At 32.6% G+C, this 21,394-nt stretch overlaps 4 protein-coding genes across 4 annotated transcripts; 1 reads left to right on the top strand and 3 right to left on the bottom strand.

Moving 5' to 3' along the window:
- Positions 1 to 308: 308 nt before the first annotated feature.
- Positions 309 to 2,684, bottom strand: LOTGIDRAFT_172977 (hypothetical protein; the record flags this gene model as incomplete). Its single annotated transcript, XM_009050166.1, has 4 exons — positions 309 to 877; positions 1,279 to 1,443; positions 1,636 to 1,829; positions 2,662 to 2,684. 4 exons carry the CDS (start codon positions 2,682 to 2,684, stop codon positions 309 to 311), a joined length of 951 nt encoding a protein of 316 aa, XP_009048414.1.
- Positions 2,685 to 3,504: 820 nt separating this feature from the next.
- Positions 3,505 to 7,038, bottom strand: LOTGIDRAFT_55706 (hypothetical protein; the record flags this gene model as incomplete). Its single annotated transcript, XM_009050165.1, has 8 exons — positions 3,505 to 3,683; positions 4,834 to 4,970; positions 5,248 to 5,379; positions 5,784 to 5,861; positions 6,154 to 6,234; positions 6,361 to 6,419; positions 6,637 to 6,747; positions 6,955 to 7,038. Coding segments are annotated over 8 exons (861 nt in total), but the record flags the coding sequence as incomplete, so codon positions are not given.
- A 481-nt stretch (positions 7,039 to 7,519) lies between these two features.
- Positions 7,520 to 11,330, bottom strand: LOTGIDRAFT_225601 (hypothetical protein). The gene is made up of 6 exons (XM_009050164.1): positions 11,168 to 11,330; positions 9,605 to 9,761; positions 9,156 to 9,296; positions 8,842 to 8,915; positions 8,573 to 8,645; positions 7,520 to 7,987 (listed from the first exon to the last, which is right to left on the bottom strand). Exons 1-6 carry the CDS (start codon positions 11,251 to 11,253, stop codon positions 7,853 to 7,855), a joined length of 666 nt encoding a protein of 221 aa, XP_009048412.1. The 5' UTR covers positions 11,254 to 11,330; the 3' UTR covers positions 7,520 to 7,852.
- A 589-nt stretch (positions 11,331 to 11,919) lies between these two features.
- Positions 11,920 to 20,334, top strand: LOTGIDRAFT_238436 (hypothetical protein; the record flags this gene model as incomplete). The annotated part of the gene is made up of 15 exons (XM_009050163.1): positions 11,920 to 11,946; positions 12,472 to 12,564; positions 12,906 to 13,108; positions 13,687 to 13,752; positions 14,069 to 14,250; positions 14,676 to 14,818; positions 15,069 to 15,385; positions 15,612 to 15,696; positions 15,870 to 15,959; positions 16,167 to 16,408; positions 16,751 to 16,819; positions 18,339 to 18,462; positions 18,722 to 18,898; positions 19,088 to 19,196; positions 19,678 to 20,334. 15 exons carry the CDS (start codon positions 11,920 to 11,922, stop codon positions 19,821 to 19,823), a joined length of 2,073 nt encoding a protein of 690 aa, XP_009048411.1. The 3' UTR covers positions 19,824 to 20,334.
- Positions 20,335 to 21,394: the final 1,060 nt, after the last annotated feature.

The raw sequence follows: 21,394 nt of genomic DNA, 5'->3' as shown, positions 1-21,394 counted from the left end.
GTATTCTTAAAATTATCATCAACTTAGTTCATTTTCTCTCCACATGGCTGACATGGGTTTAGATGTTTGGGATGGAACAATAAACTCAAGTTTCGTGAGCTACAGGTGGGGCATGTTTAAGTTGTCTGGGGTAAGAAGTTCTGACATGAACAATATGTCTACTAGTCGTATGGGAGGAACAATAAACTCGAGCCCCGAGTGAAATATCAGTTGTAATATGTATCTTGAGTATTAAATAAATATAATCATGAAGAGATAGTGAACGGTACAAATCAGTTATAATTCTGAAATATTCCCTCATGTTGAAACTATTTTCTGTAAACGTATCGAACGATATTTTGAGCTGACTTGAAATACATTTCTAAAGAATCTTTCGGGATGCCCCCTTCCATTAAAATTTTTGACATTTTTTCTTGCCCGGAAGTGCACCCCAACCCAACACCCCCGGGCTGGTTTAAACTTTCTGGTACACATATACACGTACTGTATAGATAAAACTGGGGGGCCACGGGATCGTCCCTTTGTTCTCTCTGATTACTTCCCTTTATAGCAACTTCTGTAATTGACACAACTCCTCCCCTTTTTACAGATCGTACAATCTCATTGGTCGCTTTGACAGGATCACCGACGTCATGAATTACGTCACGGATGTAAGCCACGTCATATTTTTCTGACCAATCAGAAGGCAGGTCATGTAAATCGCCATGTATTCCTTGAACGTTGGTTAAATTCTGATCTAGAATTTTTTGCTGCAGAACAGAAATGGCGTCGGTGGAGTAGTCTACGGCGGTAAACTGAGACTTAGGAAAACGTTTGGCCATTTCCAAAATAACAGCGCCCTCTCCCGAACCATATTCAACATAGCTGAGCCCAGATTCTACAGAAAAGACAAAATACAACCATTTTTTCCTCAATAATGTTAACTTCCAGGACCCTGTATACAATAGTAGGTCCTGCGTCTGATCAAGGTTTATCTGTACCCAGGGTTAAAACAGGGTTAAAACATGTTGAAACAGGGTTAAAACAGGTTGAAACAGGGTTAAATCAGGGTTGAAACAGGTTAAAACAGGGTTGAAACAGGGTTAAATATTAAATACCCTCAATTATTCAAGGTCGTAAAAATCATTTAAGAAAAAACAAATCAATAATCAATCAATATTTCCGGTTCTGATTAAACTTCACGTTTTAAAGAAAAGTAGGGAGAATTTGACATGAATCTTAATTAGTATTTCTATGTCGAATAAATAAACTGATAAATATAAAAATAAGTCGACCTACCTAATTTGTCTTTCAAATCAGGAGTATCCTGAAATAACTCAATTTGAATTAAACTGTCTATATCTCTTTCTCTCCGTGCAGTTAGAACACCACCAAATCCTGTTTTACTGTGAACACAATACCCTAAAAACAAAACCAATCCTGTTTTACTGTGAACACAATACCCTAAAAATAAAACCAATCCTGTTTTACTGTGAACACAATACCCTAAAAACAAAACCAATCCTGTTTTACTGTGAACACAATACCCTAAAAATAAAATCAAATCCTAAGGTTGCATTGATTGGACATCCGAGATCACGGCTGCCCCCCCCCCCCCCACCCCCCCTATATCTATGTGTTTGCTGTCGGACTTACCATTTGGTCCGTTGATGTCGAGTAGTTCTATGATGTCATCTTTCCTCTGATTACAGAAAGTCAGTAAGTTAGCTGTAATACTCATAGTTTTTAATATCGGTCTCAATTCTTCCATCACGAAATATTTCTCTGAATTTTCATCAATTTCTATAATTCTAGAAGTTGCCAAACATCCTAGAATTTCTTTCACGTATCTACAAATATAGAAAAAATAGAAAATATTAAAACTATAAGCACCATTCCAATTTTGGGTCAGACAACTTTGGCTCCTGCAATTCCACTTAAACTAAGTGATGACGTCACTAATCGTACAGGACCTTAAGTGATAAAGCAAAATTCGCGATTAGTGACGTCATCAAAAACTTTTTTTGTGTAATTGCAGGAACTACAGACGTTTGATTAAAAATTAGAATGGTGCAAATTGGTGCTATCAGTGTTCTCGATATACATACAAAATTTAGAAAATCTCTTTACAATCTCTTTACAATCTCTTTACAATCTCTTTACAATCTATTTACAATCTCTTTACAATCTCTTTACAATCCCTTTACAATCTCTTTACAATCCCTTTAAATATATACTGCTTCAAAAAGTTGAAATTGTAGTATAGTGTTAAGTGAAGCAATTTCCAACTGTCCAGGGATCTTTAACGTGCACAGCCTGTTCTGCATGTTAAAAAAAAAAACAAATATTTTCAATTACTCCCACTACAATTATTTTGTTGCTGTTTTTGTTTTGTTTTAAGATTTAGTCGTTTGGACGAGATAATAAACCAGACCTCGACAAAGATCCTTCAACAGTTGGAAATCGAATGAGACTAGGGTAATTCCACTGTCCTGACAAAAAATACCCTCATTGCACAATGCACGGCGTTAACAGTCTCTTAGACGTAAAACTCCATTCAATTTATTTGTTCTTAATAAGAATGAAATTAAACTAAAAAGCATAGACGATTTTACTAAACAAGTACGGCTGTATATTTTTAGAAACTTCAAATCTAGTTCAAAGGTCAAACACATCACGCACAAGCATCGTGGTAATGACGACATGTCTTCAAATCAAATATTTCGGGCACAATTTTTGCAAAATATTTAAGTAAAGGGACCCTTACCCAATTCCCTAGTTGTTTCACTTTCAGTTTAGATTTCAACAATCGTCTGTTATCATTGATCACGTGACAGTTGTACTTTATTTGTAGTTTATATTCACTGTTAAAATTTGTATTATTTTAGATAATTTGAAAGTGTTTAGAAGTCCGAGAGATTCTACTGCTAGACGGATTGAAATAAAAAGGAGTTTTGCGTTCTCTACCCGCCCAATGTTTACTCCCTTTATAGGCATGTAACTGGGGATACAAATAGGGTTTTATCATCTCAACTATCAGTATTCAGATTAGAAATATAGAAGACCTGTGGAAGTGTCTTGATGCAAGATTTTCATGATGAGATTGAGAGGGAAACACCTTCCTTCCATGTATCGCCAACAGTCATTAAATAAACTATTCTATTTTAACAGAAAAAAGATGTTTTCTTTGAATTTATTCAGTTGTACATCAGTTGTGATGGGTCTCCATCTTACGTAGGGAGCAATTCAGTTATATGGGGGTGAGGTTTCCAGTTTATTTGTGGTGTCCAGTATGATGGGATAGCCTCGGATCAACCCCCCAAAGTTACGTTACGTTACATAACTCAAAGTTCAAATCGTCAGTACTTTGTATATTTGTCCATAACACCGAAATTCTATTATCCAGAACATTCCACTAAATTTATCTCCTTCACACATTTTCCATAGGATTCATGATTTATTTCATTTACCAGTCAAATCTTTAAAATCACCACCATGAGATATTTATCAAATAGTACTCTTTCAGTATTTCCGCATCTGTTTTTTAAATTTTTCATAATGAAAATCGTCCGTGGCTTTTTCTGTTTTGTTATTTTTGGAAGAATCTGAGTTATTAAGTGAGTCCACATCACCGACTCGTAATGGTTTTGGTTCTGGCTTGATTTCTGATTTCTTTAATATTGGGGCAGTATCGTCGATATTAACTACAAAATAAATTAAAACATTGAAACAAATAAACAACTTAAATATTTTAATCTCGAGGTTTTTTTTTCTAAAAGAGTAAAGATGACCTGATTGGCTACAAACACAACCCTAGTTATTTTGGAATATCAATATGAATGAAGACTCCTGTATAAGATTGTTACTTTAATTATCATGCTAGCGAGGCAATGGTATGTTTTATGACCTTGTCATTATTCAAGTAATTATCATGCTAGCGAGGCAATGGTATGTTTTATGACCTTGTCATTATTCAAGTAATTATCATGCTAGCGAGGCAATGGTATGCTTTATGACCTTGTCATTATTCAAGTAATTATCATGCTAGCGAGGCAATGGTATGTTTTATGACCTTGTCATTATTCAAGTAATTATCATGCTAGTGAGGCAATGGTATGTTTTATGACCTTGTCATTATTCAAGTAATTATCATGCTAGCGAGGCAATGGTATGTTTTATGACCTTGTCATTATTCAAGTAATTATCATGCTAGCGAGGCAATGGTATGTTTTATGACCTTGTCATTATTCAAGTAATTATCATGCTAGCGAGGCAATGGTATGTTTTATGACTTTGTCATTATTCAAGTAATTATCATGCTAGTGAGGCAATGGTATGTTTTATGACCTTGTCATTATTCAAGTAATTATCATGCTAGCGAGGCAATGGTATGTTTTATGACTTCGTCATTATTCAAGTAATTATCATGCTAGCGAGGCAATGGTATGTTTTATGACCTTGTCATTATTCAAGTAATTATCATGCTAGCGAGGCAATGGTATGTTTTATGACCTTCGTCATTATTCAAGTAATTATCATGCTAGCGAGGCAATGGTATGTTTTATGACTTCGTCATTATTCAAGTAATTATCATGCTAGCGAGGCAATGGTATGTTTTATGACCTTGTCATTATTCAAGTAATTATCATGCTAGCGAGGCAATGGTATGTTTTATGACCTTGTCATTATTCAAGTAATTATCATGCTAGCGAGGCAATGGTATGTTTTATGACCTTGTCATTATTCAAGTAATTAGTACAATATCTTGTATTATGATTAAAAATATGACTAGGAGAATCAACAGCCCTGCCCCGATCACCTACATCTACACTTAACAACATTAATTATACTCACATCTGTTATGTTGGACAAAATTAACCGCCATATTGGACGGCACAAAATCTGAGACTTCCTTCTCTTTCTTTCTACGACGTTCATGTAATAATTTCTGTTTTGCCTCTTCCGTCTGTTCTATATTCTTTATCTTAGCTCTGTAAATATTTTACAAGAAACATAAACATTGTGAAAAATCTCAAAACACAGCTCTTTTCTTTATTTTTACACATTTGTTTTAGTCAGACGGGCTGACATTGAAAAATCATCTTGTCATTCAGATGGGACAATAAACCAAAACCCCATCTGCTGTATATGTTCCCTCAACAGTTGGAAATTTAAAAAAGAGTAGATAAATGTGGATGTCCTAACAAACTTAACTTGGACGTAAAACTTTGTATTTTATAATGAATAGTAGAAATAATTTTAACTTACTCAATACCGAGATCTATCTCTGGAATACCAGATAACATCTGATTAGACAACATGTCTTCTGATTTCTTAGATGTTGATTTAATCTGAAGATAGTCTGGTAAATTATATAATTCATCTTCTCTCTTCTCTGGCCTGTACAACAATAAATAACATATATTATATTGGAGCACAGGTTGTAGTTCATTTAGTTAGAATATTGAAATCTTTATATGATGTCATTTGATTGGTCAAGTCAAGCATGGTGGTCGCGGGTTTTAATCTCAGTCAGTGTATGAAAATCTAGTGACCTAGAATATGTCATCTTTCCTCATTACTCAAGTGCACCCAGCTGTAAATAGGTACAGATAAACTAGGAAAGATCAATATCAAGAGGATTGGGCAAGGATCAGCTGGTAGACCGGAAGTTATAGCTGATTCATTCTTTCTATCAAGACTATTCAAGAACTCCACCTCAATCCAGAAGTTAACTCAATAGCAACAATAAAGACCCAATATCTCATTTCATTTCATTTGCTGAAAATATAAACTAGTATTACCTTGGTGAATTCTCAGATTCGTCTTGTGAAGATTTACCTCCCTTTCTTTTAGCCAGAGCATCTTCTACATATCGTACCCTACAAACAATATTACAATCTTATTTTAAATACATTTAAAATATATCTTAATCAACTATCAATCTTTATAATATCATAACAAAACAATGACTCTGGAAGTTGGAAGTATGTTTCTGATCACAATGTAATGAATTATTACTTAGTTTATGAATTATTACTTAGTTTATTATAGAGGGATTCTGTTGTTATAGTTATAACACCAGGTAAATTCACTGATGAACAAGGACTCATTTCAAAGGTTTAAAATTTCAATGTTTTGGTCATCGTAAGAGGAAGTATACCTTTAACTTACATTTCAGCATCTTCATCTCGTCTGTTAGTTTCAGCAGCAAACGCTGTTCCTATAGCCTGGGCATCATCCACTTTTAATGGTCTATAAGGTAAAAATACATGTTCATATAAATATTGTATTGAACTAAGATTATTGAACTTAGTATAGCACTCAATACTGCTCTAGAGTAAGCATTCAATGGTGATTTACAAACTAATAAATACTTACTTGACTTTTAATGCCTTCATATCTATAAAACCTCCAGTTTTCATTTTAAATGGGTCACTCTGAAATACAACAAAATTTAAATCAAATATCTCACCATCATAAATAATCTACAACAACATTAACCTTCAATGTCCAACTTTAAAATGTACAGCCTGTATCACATTAGGCTTCTTTATAATGTTCACTATCGAACCAAGCCACCTAACACTTTAGCATCTGCATATCACTGACAGGGTGAAACCATGTCTGATTGTCAGAAAAGAAATGACGACTTACTGTTTCACATTCTACTGTTTTGGGTATTTTTTTCCCGAGGGCCAGTGTGGCAGCATTGACACCTTTTGGTCTTTCACGACATTTCTGTAATTCTCGAATTTCTTCCAATTTCTGACTGAAAAATAAAATTCAAACTATTTACTGGAGGGTCATTAAGAAAAAGATCTATTATGACTATATAAAACAGTGTAGAAGAGATTGAAGATAAATTATGATTTTATATTTGTTTCATTTTATTTCAAGTTTGTAAAAGCTATTTCAAATCGAAATTACAAGTTGAGTTCCTTCAAATTCAGACAAAACCTTTTAAAACAAAACCTCAACATACATAGATTCTTCTTTTTCATTGTCAGACCCGTCACTTTCAGACGAATGGCGTCTTTTTCTTAAAACTTTCTTCGATTTTATTTTCTTGAAGTCTGCCATGTTTGTAAATAACAACTTAACGTACCTCTAACGTTAGAGAGTTTTCTCATTTCTTAAATAGAGTTATTTCCCTTTGACTGTAAATTGATCATATTTCAGACCACCCTTAATTTTATCCTCCATAAGCTTATATGGAAAAATTGACTGCAGTTTAATGTCATGGGTAGCCTACAGGTCAAAGATCAAAACACCAATACAACTTCAAAATTTTACAGGGATTTAGTCTTTCTGTCTTTTTGGGACACCCTACAGGCACTGCGGTTCACCCAATAATTTCAAGTATTATTCCAGTCTTGGAGGGTCAATTCCTTTAAAGTAATAATAATCAGCACCAAGTCCATTATGAATCGGATTCTAAATAAAAACTGTGCCTAGATTAAAAAGACCATTTTATAAAAACTCTGGAGAAAACCTGTTCCTCAATCTCTGTTATTTTTATATAAATAAAATACTAGTTATTAAGAAAGAATGTTTATAAAAGTTAAGATCAGATAGATCTATTGTTTGTTTATTATAAAAATTGTCAATATAATTAACTTCTATAAGAATGGAATCAATTTCAGATTTGTGAAAATAACAATAGTAATATAATAATCAATTCTTTAACCTAGATTGTTTCATTCATATTCTCTACATTCATTCATTCTACTAGAGAAAGCACTGGCCCAGGTCACACAGCACTAGTTATTTAAGTGAAATTAGAAATTTGTAGAGTCTCCAGGAAAACAGAGCACCAGTTATTCTTATGAATATAAAAAGCAACCAATAGAAAAAATATTGAAATATAATTCTATGCTTCTGTTGGGTCAGCAAATCTAAGATATCCTTTCCCTGATGGAACTTTCACTTTTTCAACTCCTTTAGGGAAAAGAAGTTTTTCATCTGCTTCTTTTACACTTGGTACTACCATACATTTCTGTCCAGGCTGAAAAATAAACCAGAAATATTATTAACAAGAGCCTTGAATATGTGACCAATTTACTTAGTTAGCAAGATTTCAAACACTAAACTGTAGAGTTGAGTTTTTGGAGGAGGGAGATAACAGTTATATGACCAAAATCATTTAAATATTGAAACTTTGTATGTGTATCAGAGACACTGATGGCATAGATTCACACCATTCCAATTTTCAGTCAGACGTCTGTGATTCTTGTAATTCCAATTAAAACTAAGTGTAATATGATTGCAAAGTTTCTTATATATCATTGATAGCTTTCAAAATAACTAGTAAAATAATTAATTTTAGTGGAATTACAAGAATCACAGACGTCTGATTGAAAATTAGAATGATGTAAATTAATGCTATCAGTGACCCTGATATATATAAAATATTTAATAAACATCTTTATAATCTCTTTAACAAGAACCACAGACGTCTGATTGAAAATTAGAATGATGTAAATTGATGCTATCAGTGTCTTTGATATATATAAAAAATTTAATAAACATCTTTACAATCTCTTTAATGGTTGTCAAATAAATGGACAATAGAATAAAATTGAATACAGACCTTCCAATCAACTGGTGTAGCAACTTTCTTGACAGCAGTTAGCTGTAGAGAGTCCACAACTCTTAGGATTTCACTGAAATACACAGAAATTATAATTACCAGAATATCTCATTGTTTCATAAATTGGGAAGAATTATTTGCGATCTGGTCAATTAAAATCAGAGAATATAGGTTGAAATAGTCAATGGATATAAAGTGTTTTAAATACAGAAGAATTAAATATAAAAGGATAAAAACTCTCCAGATTGTAATGTATAACATCAACTTACTCAAAATTACGTCCAGTTGTAGCTGGGTAGAGAAAGGACAGTTTTAATTTTTTACCAGGTCCAATAATAAACACCTGAAAATATTTACATATATTAATTTTTGTTAGGAGAATGGTACTTCTCAATGAAAAATTCCACACTTATTAATAATTCTTTTGAGAGATTTTTAGTAACAGGGCTAGGGCTGTGTACTAGTGCTATTAAATGCCTTAGGAATGTATCACCTTCAAGGTAAACAAAATTCTGATGCCAAGGCCGGTGCTTCTGAGAGTCCAGTCTAGAGTTGGCTTTCAACACCTTCAACTAATACTTACTGCTCTACAAGTGAGAGGCATACCAGCAGCATCTTTCTCATCTGGGTCCACCATACCTAGTTTTACAGCCAGTTCTCGTTTAGGGTCAGCTATAATAGGGTAAGGTAATTTACCTTCACTCCCAGCAAAAAACATAACATCCTAAAAACAGACCAAAATTTTAATTTTAAAAGTTTAGTATCTAACAGAGAGAATGTCTAATTTGCTTCAGAACAGCTAGGTTTAGGAATGGAGGTTAACTTTCTTATATAGGACTTCATGTTAGCTAATTGACTAGAGCTCATCTCATGTTGCTGACTTGTTTCAGATACACAATCCTCATCAGGACAGCTAGTTTTAGTTATGGAAATTAATTTTCCAACATTATATAATACTTGAGGGGCATGAGTCTGCCAATTAGCTGATCAAGAGCAAGAGACTGAGGAAATATTAAACTCAGAAATTCTTACCTTTGCCCAACCATTATGACTATCAACATCATCACAAGATAGAGCTATCAGTTTTACACCTCGCTTCTCAAACTCTGGAGTTAGTTTTACAACTCGGCCCAGTTCAGTCGTACATACTGGAGTATAATCTGCAGGGTGAGAGAACAGGATTGCCCATCTTAAAATATAGATAGAAAATGATTTATTTATCTGTCTAAAAAGGTAATATTAAATTTTGTCTAAGCTATAATGATCAACTCGGGAGATAGTGTAATAGATCTAACACCCCTTGACTTTTTATTGAACTCTTCCTAATAATCATTTTAAATATTTTACATGAAAAAAACATTAAACAAATATTTACAATTTAGTCATAAAATTATTCATTTATTCAGAATATGTTTAACAGATGTTGCCAACTTTTTGTTTTCCAAGATTCTTTCCTAAATGGAAAACTATTTCAAACTCTAAATATCATGCAAGCCATTTTTATTTTCAAACAAACTGAAACATTGATATGGTTGAGAAAAATGAGTCAAATTAATATTGAACTTTTCGTTTCTAAAATATATAGCAGGTCAGTTTGTCAAGCATTATCAAACTTATAAATATTCTGGCCTACAATATACAACATATAATATAATAATAATGTTTTATTTCAATGTTATTCCCCTACAAACTCATTCAATGATTCCCTTATCACTTATTACAATACCTTTTCTATCTTACTGTGATATTTAATAGTCAATTCTGATATACTGGTACACTACAGTAAATATAATTTAACCTTTCTTTCATGGTAGACTGAATTCTTAACATTTGATCATTTTAGCTTAGTCATTGATAACATTTAATACAATAACCTTGAAATGTTGGAGTTTTTTAACTCTGCAAGAACTAGATGTAAATAATTCTAGCCTTGTGGACTCTCTGAAAAGTGCAAACTATAAAACTTGTCAATACTACAAGAGGTTAATTGCAATTATAACAAGGGTAAGTCATTGTCGGTTTGCTTGTAGAAGTTGACGTTTGCTTCCAGTGAGGACAAGGACAAGGACAAGCCAAGGACAAGCCTCAGTAGATCACCAACCGAAAATAGGTTGACCAAACTCACTGAGGAATTTTAAATTCTCAGATCAACTGTTGGCCATAAATACATATTATCTTTGTATTATCTTTAAACTATTATCACTGTAGGCCTATTATTACAGTTATAGGTCATTTACAATCTTGAGCTATTTACTGGTAAATACTTTATAATGGACCAACTATAATAGATAGGTTTTAGATAATTATTAGACTGTACTGTAGACCTACATAGTGTATTGTGTCGTGGTAAAAAAAAAGTACCGGTACTTCATTTATAATTTCCTTCAGCCATGCAGCATGCCAGTTGTCATACATAAAGCAATTTCTGCAAAACATGCAGACCTATTCAAACCTCAAGAGACCTTCTTTTCTTATAAATAATCTCCAGTTTAACTGAAATGACAGAAATAGTCAAAGAGCCCGAAAACACAGTCAACTAGCCACACCCCCTTCACTGCAAAATTACAAAAATAAGCAAAAATACAAAATACCAACCCATCTCCAAGCCAATCGTGGAATTGAATCTTTCCTATCGTCGAGTCTGCATCGAAATTAGGGAAAACATCTCCTAAATTCACCATGTTGTTGTCTCGAATGTACTAGATCAAATGTGAACCTAAACGTAATGCACGGAATCTGAGTCAGTCGACAATTATTTCACACGTCAATGGTCAAAGGGAGAAAACTGCAATTTAGAGTTGGCTTAGTTTGACTACAGAACACAAATAACTTTGAAAAATTTAAAGGGACTATAAGGCCAGAGCCTGAGATATTTAACGCTATGCATTTGTTAAATTAGGTAGATTTGTCTGTAATTTAAAGTTTGAAACATTAATCTTAAAAGTCTAGGTAAAAATGACACCTTGTCAAAATGTACCGTCCGTTTTCACTCCTTCGTTCTAAATTTTTGTCAAAAATTGTTTGTAAAAGATGTTACACATGACGAAATTCAGGTTATTGGCGATAAACTAGAGATAACGTTCGGATCAGGTCACGTCGGCAAACTTTAAAGGCTTGAGTCGGCAAACATAAAAGACACCGATGAGTAATGATTTGTCATCACCATTACGGAATGAGCCGAGTGATACCGGAACTTTCCGAGTCACACCGGACACTCCCGAATAAAACTAATATGGCTAACCGGAAGTAAGCCAGGGCGAAGTGCAATCTGAAGATTTTAGGCAAAAATGGTGCTAAAAATTTGCACAAAGTTGCAAATAATGATGAAAATTGTTTTTTAGAGAGGAATGGAATTAGGTCGACAAGAAAGCCAGGTAAGAAAAGTGTAAATTGGGCGGGGAAGGAACAGGTAACGGGCACCTGTCAAAGTAACGGTAAATTAGACAAGGGTCGACAATCCAGACGTCATTTATCACTGTCAAACTTTATTAGCTGTTAGCTGTCTTATTTCATAATGAATTTCTTTCTGTTTTGATCTGGTAACTGGCCTCGTTTGTACAACATATAATAGAAACTTCTCTTTAATACTTGCCTTGTTCAAAGACTGTTTTAAATCTAAAGATCAAAGGCCAATGGAAGGATTACAACACAACTCATTTCTCCATTTCCTGGTCTTTCAGATCTCACATGACCTGTGCTTTCGGCACCAGTTCCATTTTTATTCTACGGGTCTGAATCTGACTAGGGAAATGCAGGACTGGATACAGTAGGCTATGAAACATAAAATGTCATTGAAATCTCCTATTACAGTATTCCTATCATCTATTGGACATCTCGCAACTTTTTATTAAAATATTAAAACCCCCAGTCATGTTATTTTGATATAATAATTTATTCAGGAAGATGGAAATCGATTCTGGCGGGAAGAACGAGAGGAGGGGGCTGTATATATGGTTTATTTAAAACGGGTAACCTACAGGTCACATGATCGGGTGAGTTTTATTAATTAGAGTTCTCTCAGCTGCTCTTGAGTCTTGACACATTCAGTCTTTTATTCAGTAAAATATTGTAATAACTAGAAATAAGAATGCTGATAACTCACAAGGCTTGCTAACGGTCAAAGTAAAGGTTTATAATATGATCCCGGAATAGTTATACCTACAAATACCTTCAGATTTTTTAACCTGTCTGTCTCTTGTCAGTGATGTAGGTCATGCTCATTAAATATGACAATAAATTGGGTCCCCATGTGACACAGTTTGCATGTAAAAAAACCCTGTATATCAGCCCAAACAGAAGAAGTTAAGTAAAATCTCAATTAATTTAATTCCAGCTGGAAGAGGGAGAGAAGTTTATGTCCCATCTGATGTGGGAGACGATGAAAGTTCGAGTTATAAAATCAGGAACGTTAGAGAAACTGGTGGAATGTATGGAAACATGTCAAGGTGACCTTGACTCTTCACATTTAAACGTCTTCCTGTCAACATATCGCACCTTCGCTACTCCCGAACAAGTGTTAAAAACCATCATGGATAGGTAAGGATCTTCGCTACTCCTAAACAAGTTTTAAAAACCATCATGGATAGGTAAGGACCTTCGCTACTCCCAAACAAGTTTTAAAAACCATCATGGATAGGTAAGGATCTTCGCTACTCCCAAACAAGTTTTAAAAACCATCATGGATAGGTAAGGATCTTCGCTACTCCCAAACAAGTTTTAAAAACCATCATGGATAGGTAAGGACCTTCGCTACTCCCAAACAAGTTTTAAAAACCATCATGGATAGGTAAGCACCTTCGCTACTCCCAAACAAGTTTTAAAAACCATCATGGATAGGTAAGGACCTTCGCTACTCCCGAACATGTTTTAAAAACCATCATGGATAGATAAGGACCTTCGCTACTCCCAAACAAGTTTTAAAAACCATCATGGATAGGTAAGGACCTTCGCTACTCCAAAACAAGTTTTAACAAGGTTGGCTCTTATGTTCTTCCACAGAGTTAATGTATTTTGAATTGAACTGCGACAGTTGTCCCCCCATTAAGTCAGTCTGCCCTCTATTTGTACCCCCAGTCTCAGGGACGCTGGCATCACTAATTCTATCTCTATTCTAGGTATATAATGTTAAAATCTGTCAGTAAAGACGATGATCGAAGTGATATGGTGGAAGAACAACAGAAGTGAGTTGTTTGGTTTCAGTTTCTCATATCTGGTTTCATCAAGTTTCAGTTTCTCTGGTTTCCCTCATTGTACACTTCATGGCATAGTCTGTTGTCAATTTATTATTTTAGGCTTATAATACATTTAGTTTCTTTTAACCTTTCACCTAAATTTGCTTATAACTCAAAATTATTTGTGAAGCAAGTAAATCTTAACCTTTGTCAAAGCATAGCAGATATATTTCCCTCATTGCACACTGCAAGGCCTATAGGATGATATATTATTTGATTTTTAATTCTCTACCAGTAATCATTGTAAATTGTATTTTTATTTAAGAACTATTAGATCTGTATTATCAGTATGGTTAGATACTCAATCTGAAGATTTCCGAGAACCCCCTGACTACCCCTGTCTTCTAGATCTCGAAGATTTCGCTAAGGAATATATCCCAGACAGTGATCTTGCTCTCAGAGCTCGACATAGGCTGGAAAAATTTCAAAAAGAAAGTAAAAACTTAGGTAAGACACCACATGATTGAGATTAAGGATAAAAATTCTCCAGCTAGTTTTTGACCAAACTTCTTGGCAATGATTTTACAAGGATAACAACTAAGGTTCACGAGAAACCTGTCTTCCAGCTAGTTTTTGACCAAACTTCTTGGCAATGATTTTACAAGGATAACAACTAAGGTTCACGAGAAACCTGTCTTCCTGCTAGTTTTTGACCAAACTTCTTGGCAATGATTTTACAAGGATAACAACTAAGGTTCACGAAGATCCTGTCTTCCAGCTAGTTTTTGGCCAAAACTTTTCGCATTTTATTTTATTGGGAAGTTGTGGAGGGCCAAGTATAACCAAAATTCATGATGCCATGCCATAAAGCCAAACACAGCATAAACATATTTTTGTCATGGATGTTCTAAATTAGCCATTTTATTTTGTAGAAGCCACGATGTCTAAAATGCAGATTGAGAAACCAGCAGCTCGTCGGAATTCTCGTCACCAACACAACGGAGAAACAGAACATATAGACTTTAATCAACTTTCAAACCACCTAATAGCACAACAACTGACTTATAAAGATGCTGTAAGTAGGCAGGGGGTGATATTGGGGGTAGGAGAAGATAAGAGAAGGGCTGATAGGGAGAGAAAAAGTGATCTGTAATGGGAGAAAGGGTAGGAGATCTACAACACCCTTTTTTTCGGCCTCAAATTTAGTTTCAGCAACAATCCGATAAAAGAAAGAGTAATTTAACACAATCTCCTCATTGTACACTGCTTTCAGTATCATCTTTGTTTTTTTTAACAATTCACTGGCGTTTTCTACAAACTTTCAGGAATTATTCCGTAAAGTTGTTCCACATCATTGCCTTGGTTCAGTCTGGTCTCGAAGACGGAAGAAGGGAGGTGAAGATCCATTAACTGTTGCAGCAACGATTCAAGAATTTAACAACGTATCTTTACGTGTCATATCTACAATACTCAATACTAAAGGCATGAAGACGTCTCATCGAGCCAAAATACTTCAACGATGGATTGAAATAGCTCAAGAGTTACGTGATCTCAAAAATTTCTCCTCACTTCGTGCCATAATTTCTGGTTTACAGTCTAGTCCTGTTTATAGACTGAGAAAAACTTGGTCAGCTTTACCCAAGTAAGTAGTTATACATGAATACTGAGGTGATTGTTATTTACTATACCAGCTAATATAACTCAAGTTTTAATTAGTTATTATTAATTTATCTAGATTAGAATTTATCTAGTTTAGAATTTATCTAGTTTAGAATTTATCTAGTTTAGAATTTATCTAGTTTAGAATCTATCTAGTTTAGAAGATATTGTATGGAGGGATGATAGAAGTTTTTTTTATTTTTGTCTAGAAATGTAATGGTGCTATTTACTGAGTTATCAGAAATATTCAGTGAAGAGAATAATCAAATAACTTCGAGAGAATTACTCATGAAGGTATGTATCCTTAATATTTCCTCTGAATTTAGCTTATTGTGAATGAAAACTTCTTTTATACTTGATTCTTGTTAGCTGATAAATAATTTGTAATATCATGAAGAAATAAACCAATCAATTAATACCAGGATTAAAACCTGTAGATTAAAGAATTTTATATATTTTACTTCCAGGAAGCCACGGCTAAATTTCCTGATATTGAGTCTCAGAATAAAACACTTCAACGTAGAAATCAACTCAAACGACAATCCTGGATTGAAAATGTAAGTTTATTGGTTTAAAATTTTAAAAGTTATTTTTATCTGAATTTGAATATCAGCTTCAAAATACTATTGATAGTTTTATTAAAATATTTCTGTTGATATTCTTCAGAGATTAGTTAATTTATTGTATATTTTTCTAGTTTCATCTGACATTTTAATTAAGAAATTGGACTTGTGAATCTTCTTCATATTTCATCTTATTTTCAGGGAATAGTTCAAGGAACGGTGCCATATTTAGGAACGTTTTTAACAGACTTGACGATGATTGACACAGCACTTCCTGATATCACAGATGAAAACCTCATTAACTTTGAAAAACATCGTAAAGAATTTGAAGTTATTGCTCAATTAAAACTGCTTCAATCAGCCGCTCAGATTTATTCTTTTAAAAAAGATGAGAAATTCTGGGTCTGGTTTGAATCTGTTAAAATTTATTCTGATACTCAAAGGTTTGTGACAAAGTTTGAAATTCTTCAATTTTATTCAACAATATAAGATGACTGATGGTTTGGTCGAGTAATTTAATTTTGATAAAATGAGTCAAGTTGAGGGGCTGATATAAACATGATCAAATGGGACAATAAACCATGGTTCTATGCTGTATCCTGTTAATATGAAGATCTCCCTCAACAGTCAAAGATTTAAACAGATATTTATCTGTCGTTCCTTGAGAAATACCAAGAGGATTGGATTGCTGTACAATATATAAATCATTATTATTATATTATTATTATAAAATAATTTCCCTCATTGTACACTTCTATTGATTATATTGTGTTTTAATATTTCAGTCATGATATGTCATGTGGTATTGAACCTCAAACTGAAAGTAGTGCTAAATTAAAGAAAAAATCAGCCAGGTAAGAACATGTGACTTCAGATCTTAATTTTTTCTTGTTGTAGTAATTATTCTTGAAGTGTTTTTATTTGTATTGTAAGAGTTTTACTGTTATAATTACTAAAATAATCATATTTAACTGTGGCATTTTATATTTTCTTTTCTATATTAGGTGTATTGTTTCGGGTTCTTTTCTATCATGGGTTATTGCCCTTGTCTTATTTTATACTTTTTCTGTATTACATATAATATTTAAATTTTCTATCATGGGTTATTGCCCTTGTCTTATTTTATACTTATTCTGTATTACGTATGATATTTAAATTTTCTATCTTGGGTTATTGCCCTTGTCTTATTTTATACTTTTTCTGTATTACGTATGGTATTTAAATTTTCTATCTTGGGTTATTGCCCTTGTCTTATTTTAAAATTTGTATTAATCCCCAGCAGAAGTTTGCCAATGTTTCGAATACGTTCAGGCTCGGAGCCGATCCGTCACCCCGTATTGGGTAACTGGTAAGATTCTATCAGTTGATTTAAATAATCTCTTACTGGCTTCATTCATTCAGCAATTCATTCATTCTTTCAGTCATTCATTCATATAGTCATTCATTTAGTTATTCATTCATTCATTCATTCATTCATTCATTCATTCATTCATTCATTCATTCATTCATTCATTCATTCATTCATTCATTCATTCATTCATTCATTCATTCATTCATTCATTCATTCATTCATTCATTCATTCATTCATTCATTGTAAAGTAGTTAATAATAAAAGACTATAACTGTTAGACTAGAGTGTAATCAATTTTAATATCACTGCCTGTTATATTCCTCTATTAGTTCTTAACAATAAATAACAAAACTGTTAAATCTGTATACAACTTCCAAATAACACTCAAAATATCACTTGTAATGGTCTGGTAACTTTCTGTTTTAATAGTAATATATACTAAAACAATTTACAACTATTTACTGTTATTTCTGACAGGGTTGGGAATTACAGAATTATAAATATCTTACATAACTAAAATTATATATAATTACTAATAGGTACAAGGTCTAAAATTAGTTGTAATAATTTACAATACCTCTAAGACTGATGTCATTGATTCTAGAGATCTACTCTGTAAAGTTAGGTACCTCTGTAAACCAATTCTGCAACAAAGCGAATCATCGTTTAAAATAATTTCTCACTCTACCTTAGATTCATGTTGTTTTTTAAGCTTCTAGTCTTTAGATTATTTAATAAGCTAAATTATTGTTTTTTGACCTGGTTTATGAATTTTAACTTGTAATTTGTGATTGGTCACAGTTCATTTTCTAAATTTTTACTGTAAATTGTACATGATTTGATAAAAGTGATCCTCTCTCATGTCAACACATGTTTCAGATATACAATCCTCACCAGAACAGCTAGTTTTAGAAATGGAGGTTAATTTTCCAACATAAGGTCTACAGGAGTATGAGCATGGCAAAATTGAACTGAACAGGGTCAATGATAAAATTAAAGAATGATTTTTGTATTTTTTCAGTTTGGGACACAGACCTGTAAAATTTGACAGCACCAAGTTCGCGTTGTTTGCTTGTGGGTTAGAAAATCGTAAAAGTATGTCCAGTATACCTGATACTCTCTCGGCAGCTCTAACTGCTCCTATTGTAAGTTTCTTAACTTTAATACAACATGAGTCTTCATTGAGAAATCTTAACTAGTCTCAATATTTAACCTCCTTAAACCCAATTATTTCATCACTTTTCTATCAATTATTAGAAATTCTTCAAATTTTAGTCTCAATTCCTCCTCAAAAAATCATATGATAAGAATTTGTTTTGTGGAATTTGACATTTATTGTTTTTGTGAAACAGGATTTCTATTTTAATAAAGATTTAACAAGTTTAATTATAAATTATATTTTAGATAACTACTCATTATCATTCATCAGCCTCGTCCGTGTTAAGTTCTGATAGCGGAGAGACGACAGGACAATCTCCTAACTCAGCCTCTCCCTTCAGATCTTCTGATACCTACGTTATTAAAGTTAGTATGAATAATGATCCAGAAACACCTGATACTCATGTCTATAAAAGTATTATGGTAAGTGATAAAGATTCATCAGTTATAATAGTCAATAGAAAGAGTAACACTTGTTTGATAGAAATGAGTAATAGATAGTAGAAATGTAAGAAACTCTGAGTAACAACATGTTTCAGGTTCTGTTTTGATATATCTAGATGTACTATATATAGAGACTAGTATATTTGATAAAGATATTTTGTATTTTAGCTAACGAATACAGATCATACTCATAATGTTATCAGTAAAGTTTTAGAGAAATATTCTATTGAAGCTAAACCTGAAGATTATAGACTATTACAACTTCTAGAAGATGGAGGTATGTTATTATTTATTATTATAAGATTATAGACTATTACAACTTCTAGAAGATGGAGGTATGTTATTATTTATTATTATAAGATTATAGACTATTACAACTTCTAGAAGATGGAGGTATGTTATTATTTATTATTATAAGATTATAGACTATTACAACTTCTAGAAGATGGAGGTATGTTATTATTTATTATTATAAGATTATAGACTATTACAACTTCTAGAAGATGGAGGTATGTTATTATTTATTATTATTATTCAAGATTCCAGTTGAAATAGAACAGGGTGACATGTTCCTGTTTAACATTCAGTTTGTGACACCTAATTTACAAATGAGCTCTTCCAATCTTACATATACAGTATCATATTGATATATTAAGTATGTTTGTTAGGAAGAGTTCAATAGAAAGTTGAGGGGTGGTATTAAAGATGACTGAAACACTATATCTTGTACAGCTGATATCAATCTGTTTGTTTTTCAGAATTATTAATCCCAGAAAGAGCCAATGTTTTCTACGCCCTGAACAACTCCTCGGATTTAAATTTCATTGTAAAAACACGAGAAGAATATGAGAGTTCTACGTTAAAACGTCAGAGACGACGTCGGTTTAAAAAACTTAGTTTATAATAGTTATATTAGATAGATAGTTTAAATAGTATATTATTTGACAACAATGGCAAAATTTCCCTCAGTGCATACTGCATCGGGTTGCTGATCTTCAGTAGTTCAGTAGAGTGTAAAACCCATTTTATTTTAAACATATAGATTTTTACTGGACATCAACCAATTCAATACCAACTAATCAACCAACTATTAAAGACACTGATAAAAATATTAGTTTAATCTTGAAAGACGATTTTAAACCGGATATTGACCTGTTGTGAAAGTTTATACCAGTTCCGAACATAACTAGAGATGTATCCTCTCAATTCAAATATAACTACAAGTCAAGTCCTGGGAATTATAATATCACAATATTAATATCTCACCAGTAGACAACTTTATTATATTCTTTGTTTTTATTTATTATTTATTATTATTGTAAATATTTTTAAGATTTGTCTGTAAATATTCTGAACTGAGTTTGAGTTAATTAATATTATTAATTAGGAATATATTTTAATTATTATTGAAGTGTTTTGTTAGTGTTTATAGTTTGGGATATTGTTAAACATGTCCTAGGATGTAAAACTCCATTTCATTCAAATATCACAGTGTTTGTTTGTTTGTTTGTTTGTTTGTCTCAAGTTTATCTCATGCTACCAATTTGTGTTTTGAGTCTGAGGTTTAGATTCAAGTCGTTAAAAACTTGTTGTGGTCAATGTGCTAAAAGTTATTGTAAAGAGATTTTCTGATTTTGTTATGTGTATTCAGAATATTGATGGATTCGGACCTTTCAAAGTTCAATCAAACATCTGTGATTCTTCCACTAAAACTAATTATGGCTATTGCTATTGGACTATTGGAACCGTGACGGAATATAATATCAGGAATTACATCTGACATCTGATTGAATACTGGAATGATCCAAATAGAAGTCTTTAATAAAAAAAAAACTAAAAATCTCTTTAAAATCCCTTTAATATGTAATATAAGATAATCGTATCGGTGCTTGACATAATTTATTATTTGTTTGTTTTTTTTTACTTGAGCAATTTTAAACCTTACTCAATCATGAGATAGCCTGTCTTCATTAGCTCAATACCAATTAGTCAAAGACCCAGTCAAATCAGCTTTTTATGGGAATATGTTGGATTTTTGAAACCATGATTTATACACCAATTTAGAACATGACAAAATTTTAATTCTTTGTTAATTTTTGTTTTTTTAACCTTTTTTGACAGTTTTAGGATAGAATTTTTGATGTAATTTTATAATTGAGGTGGTTCCCCCCCCCCCACCCTTCCCCCCCTCCCTGGCTTATTGTATATATTAGTTTAATTATTATAATATACATATGTTTATATTTTATTGTTAGAAAATGCTCAAATTAAGTCATAATATAGAATATAAATAGTACAATTTATACCTTAATCTTGCTTTAGTTATAATTGGTTATTTACAAATTGTGAACATTTCTAACTCTCATTTGTGTGTGGTGTTCAATTAATCAGAACATTCTTAGTAGCTTTTAAAACTGACTGGTTAATCAATATGTTCTCAGTCTTGTTTACCCTTATTGCACACTACATGGTGTT

The sequence above is a fragment of the Lottia gigantea genome (genome assembly GCF_000327385.1).
Source record: "Lottia gigantea unplaced genomic scaffold LOTGIsca_146, whole genome shotgun sequence".
In the NCBI taxonomy this organism is placed as follows: domain Eukaryota; kingdom Metazoa; phylum Mollusca; class Gastropoda; family Lottiidae; genus Lottia; species Lottia gigantea.
This window is presented reverse-complemented; position numbering and strand designations above follow the sequence as displayed.

What these genes read in the sequence shown, in the direction of transcription:
- LOTGIDRAFT_225601 (XM_009050164.1), bottom strand. Translation starts at nt 11,253, where the DNA reads ATGGTGAATTTAGGAGATGTTTTCCCTAATTTCGATGCAGACTCGACG. An exon ending in ACAACTGGACGTAATTTTGA is followed by an intron (nt 8,646 to 8,841) that starts GTAAGTTGATGT and finishes TGTGTATTTCAG; the next exon opens with TGAAATCCTAAGAGTTGTGG. An exon ending in CTACACCAGTTGATTGGAAG is followed by an intron (nt 7,988 to 8,572) that starts GTCTGTATTCAA and finishes TTTATTTTTCAG; the next exon opens with CCTGGACAGAAATGTATGGT.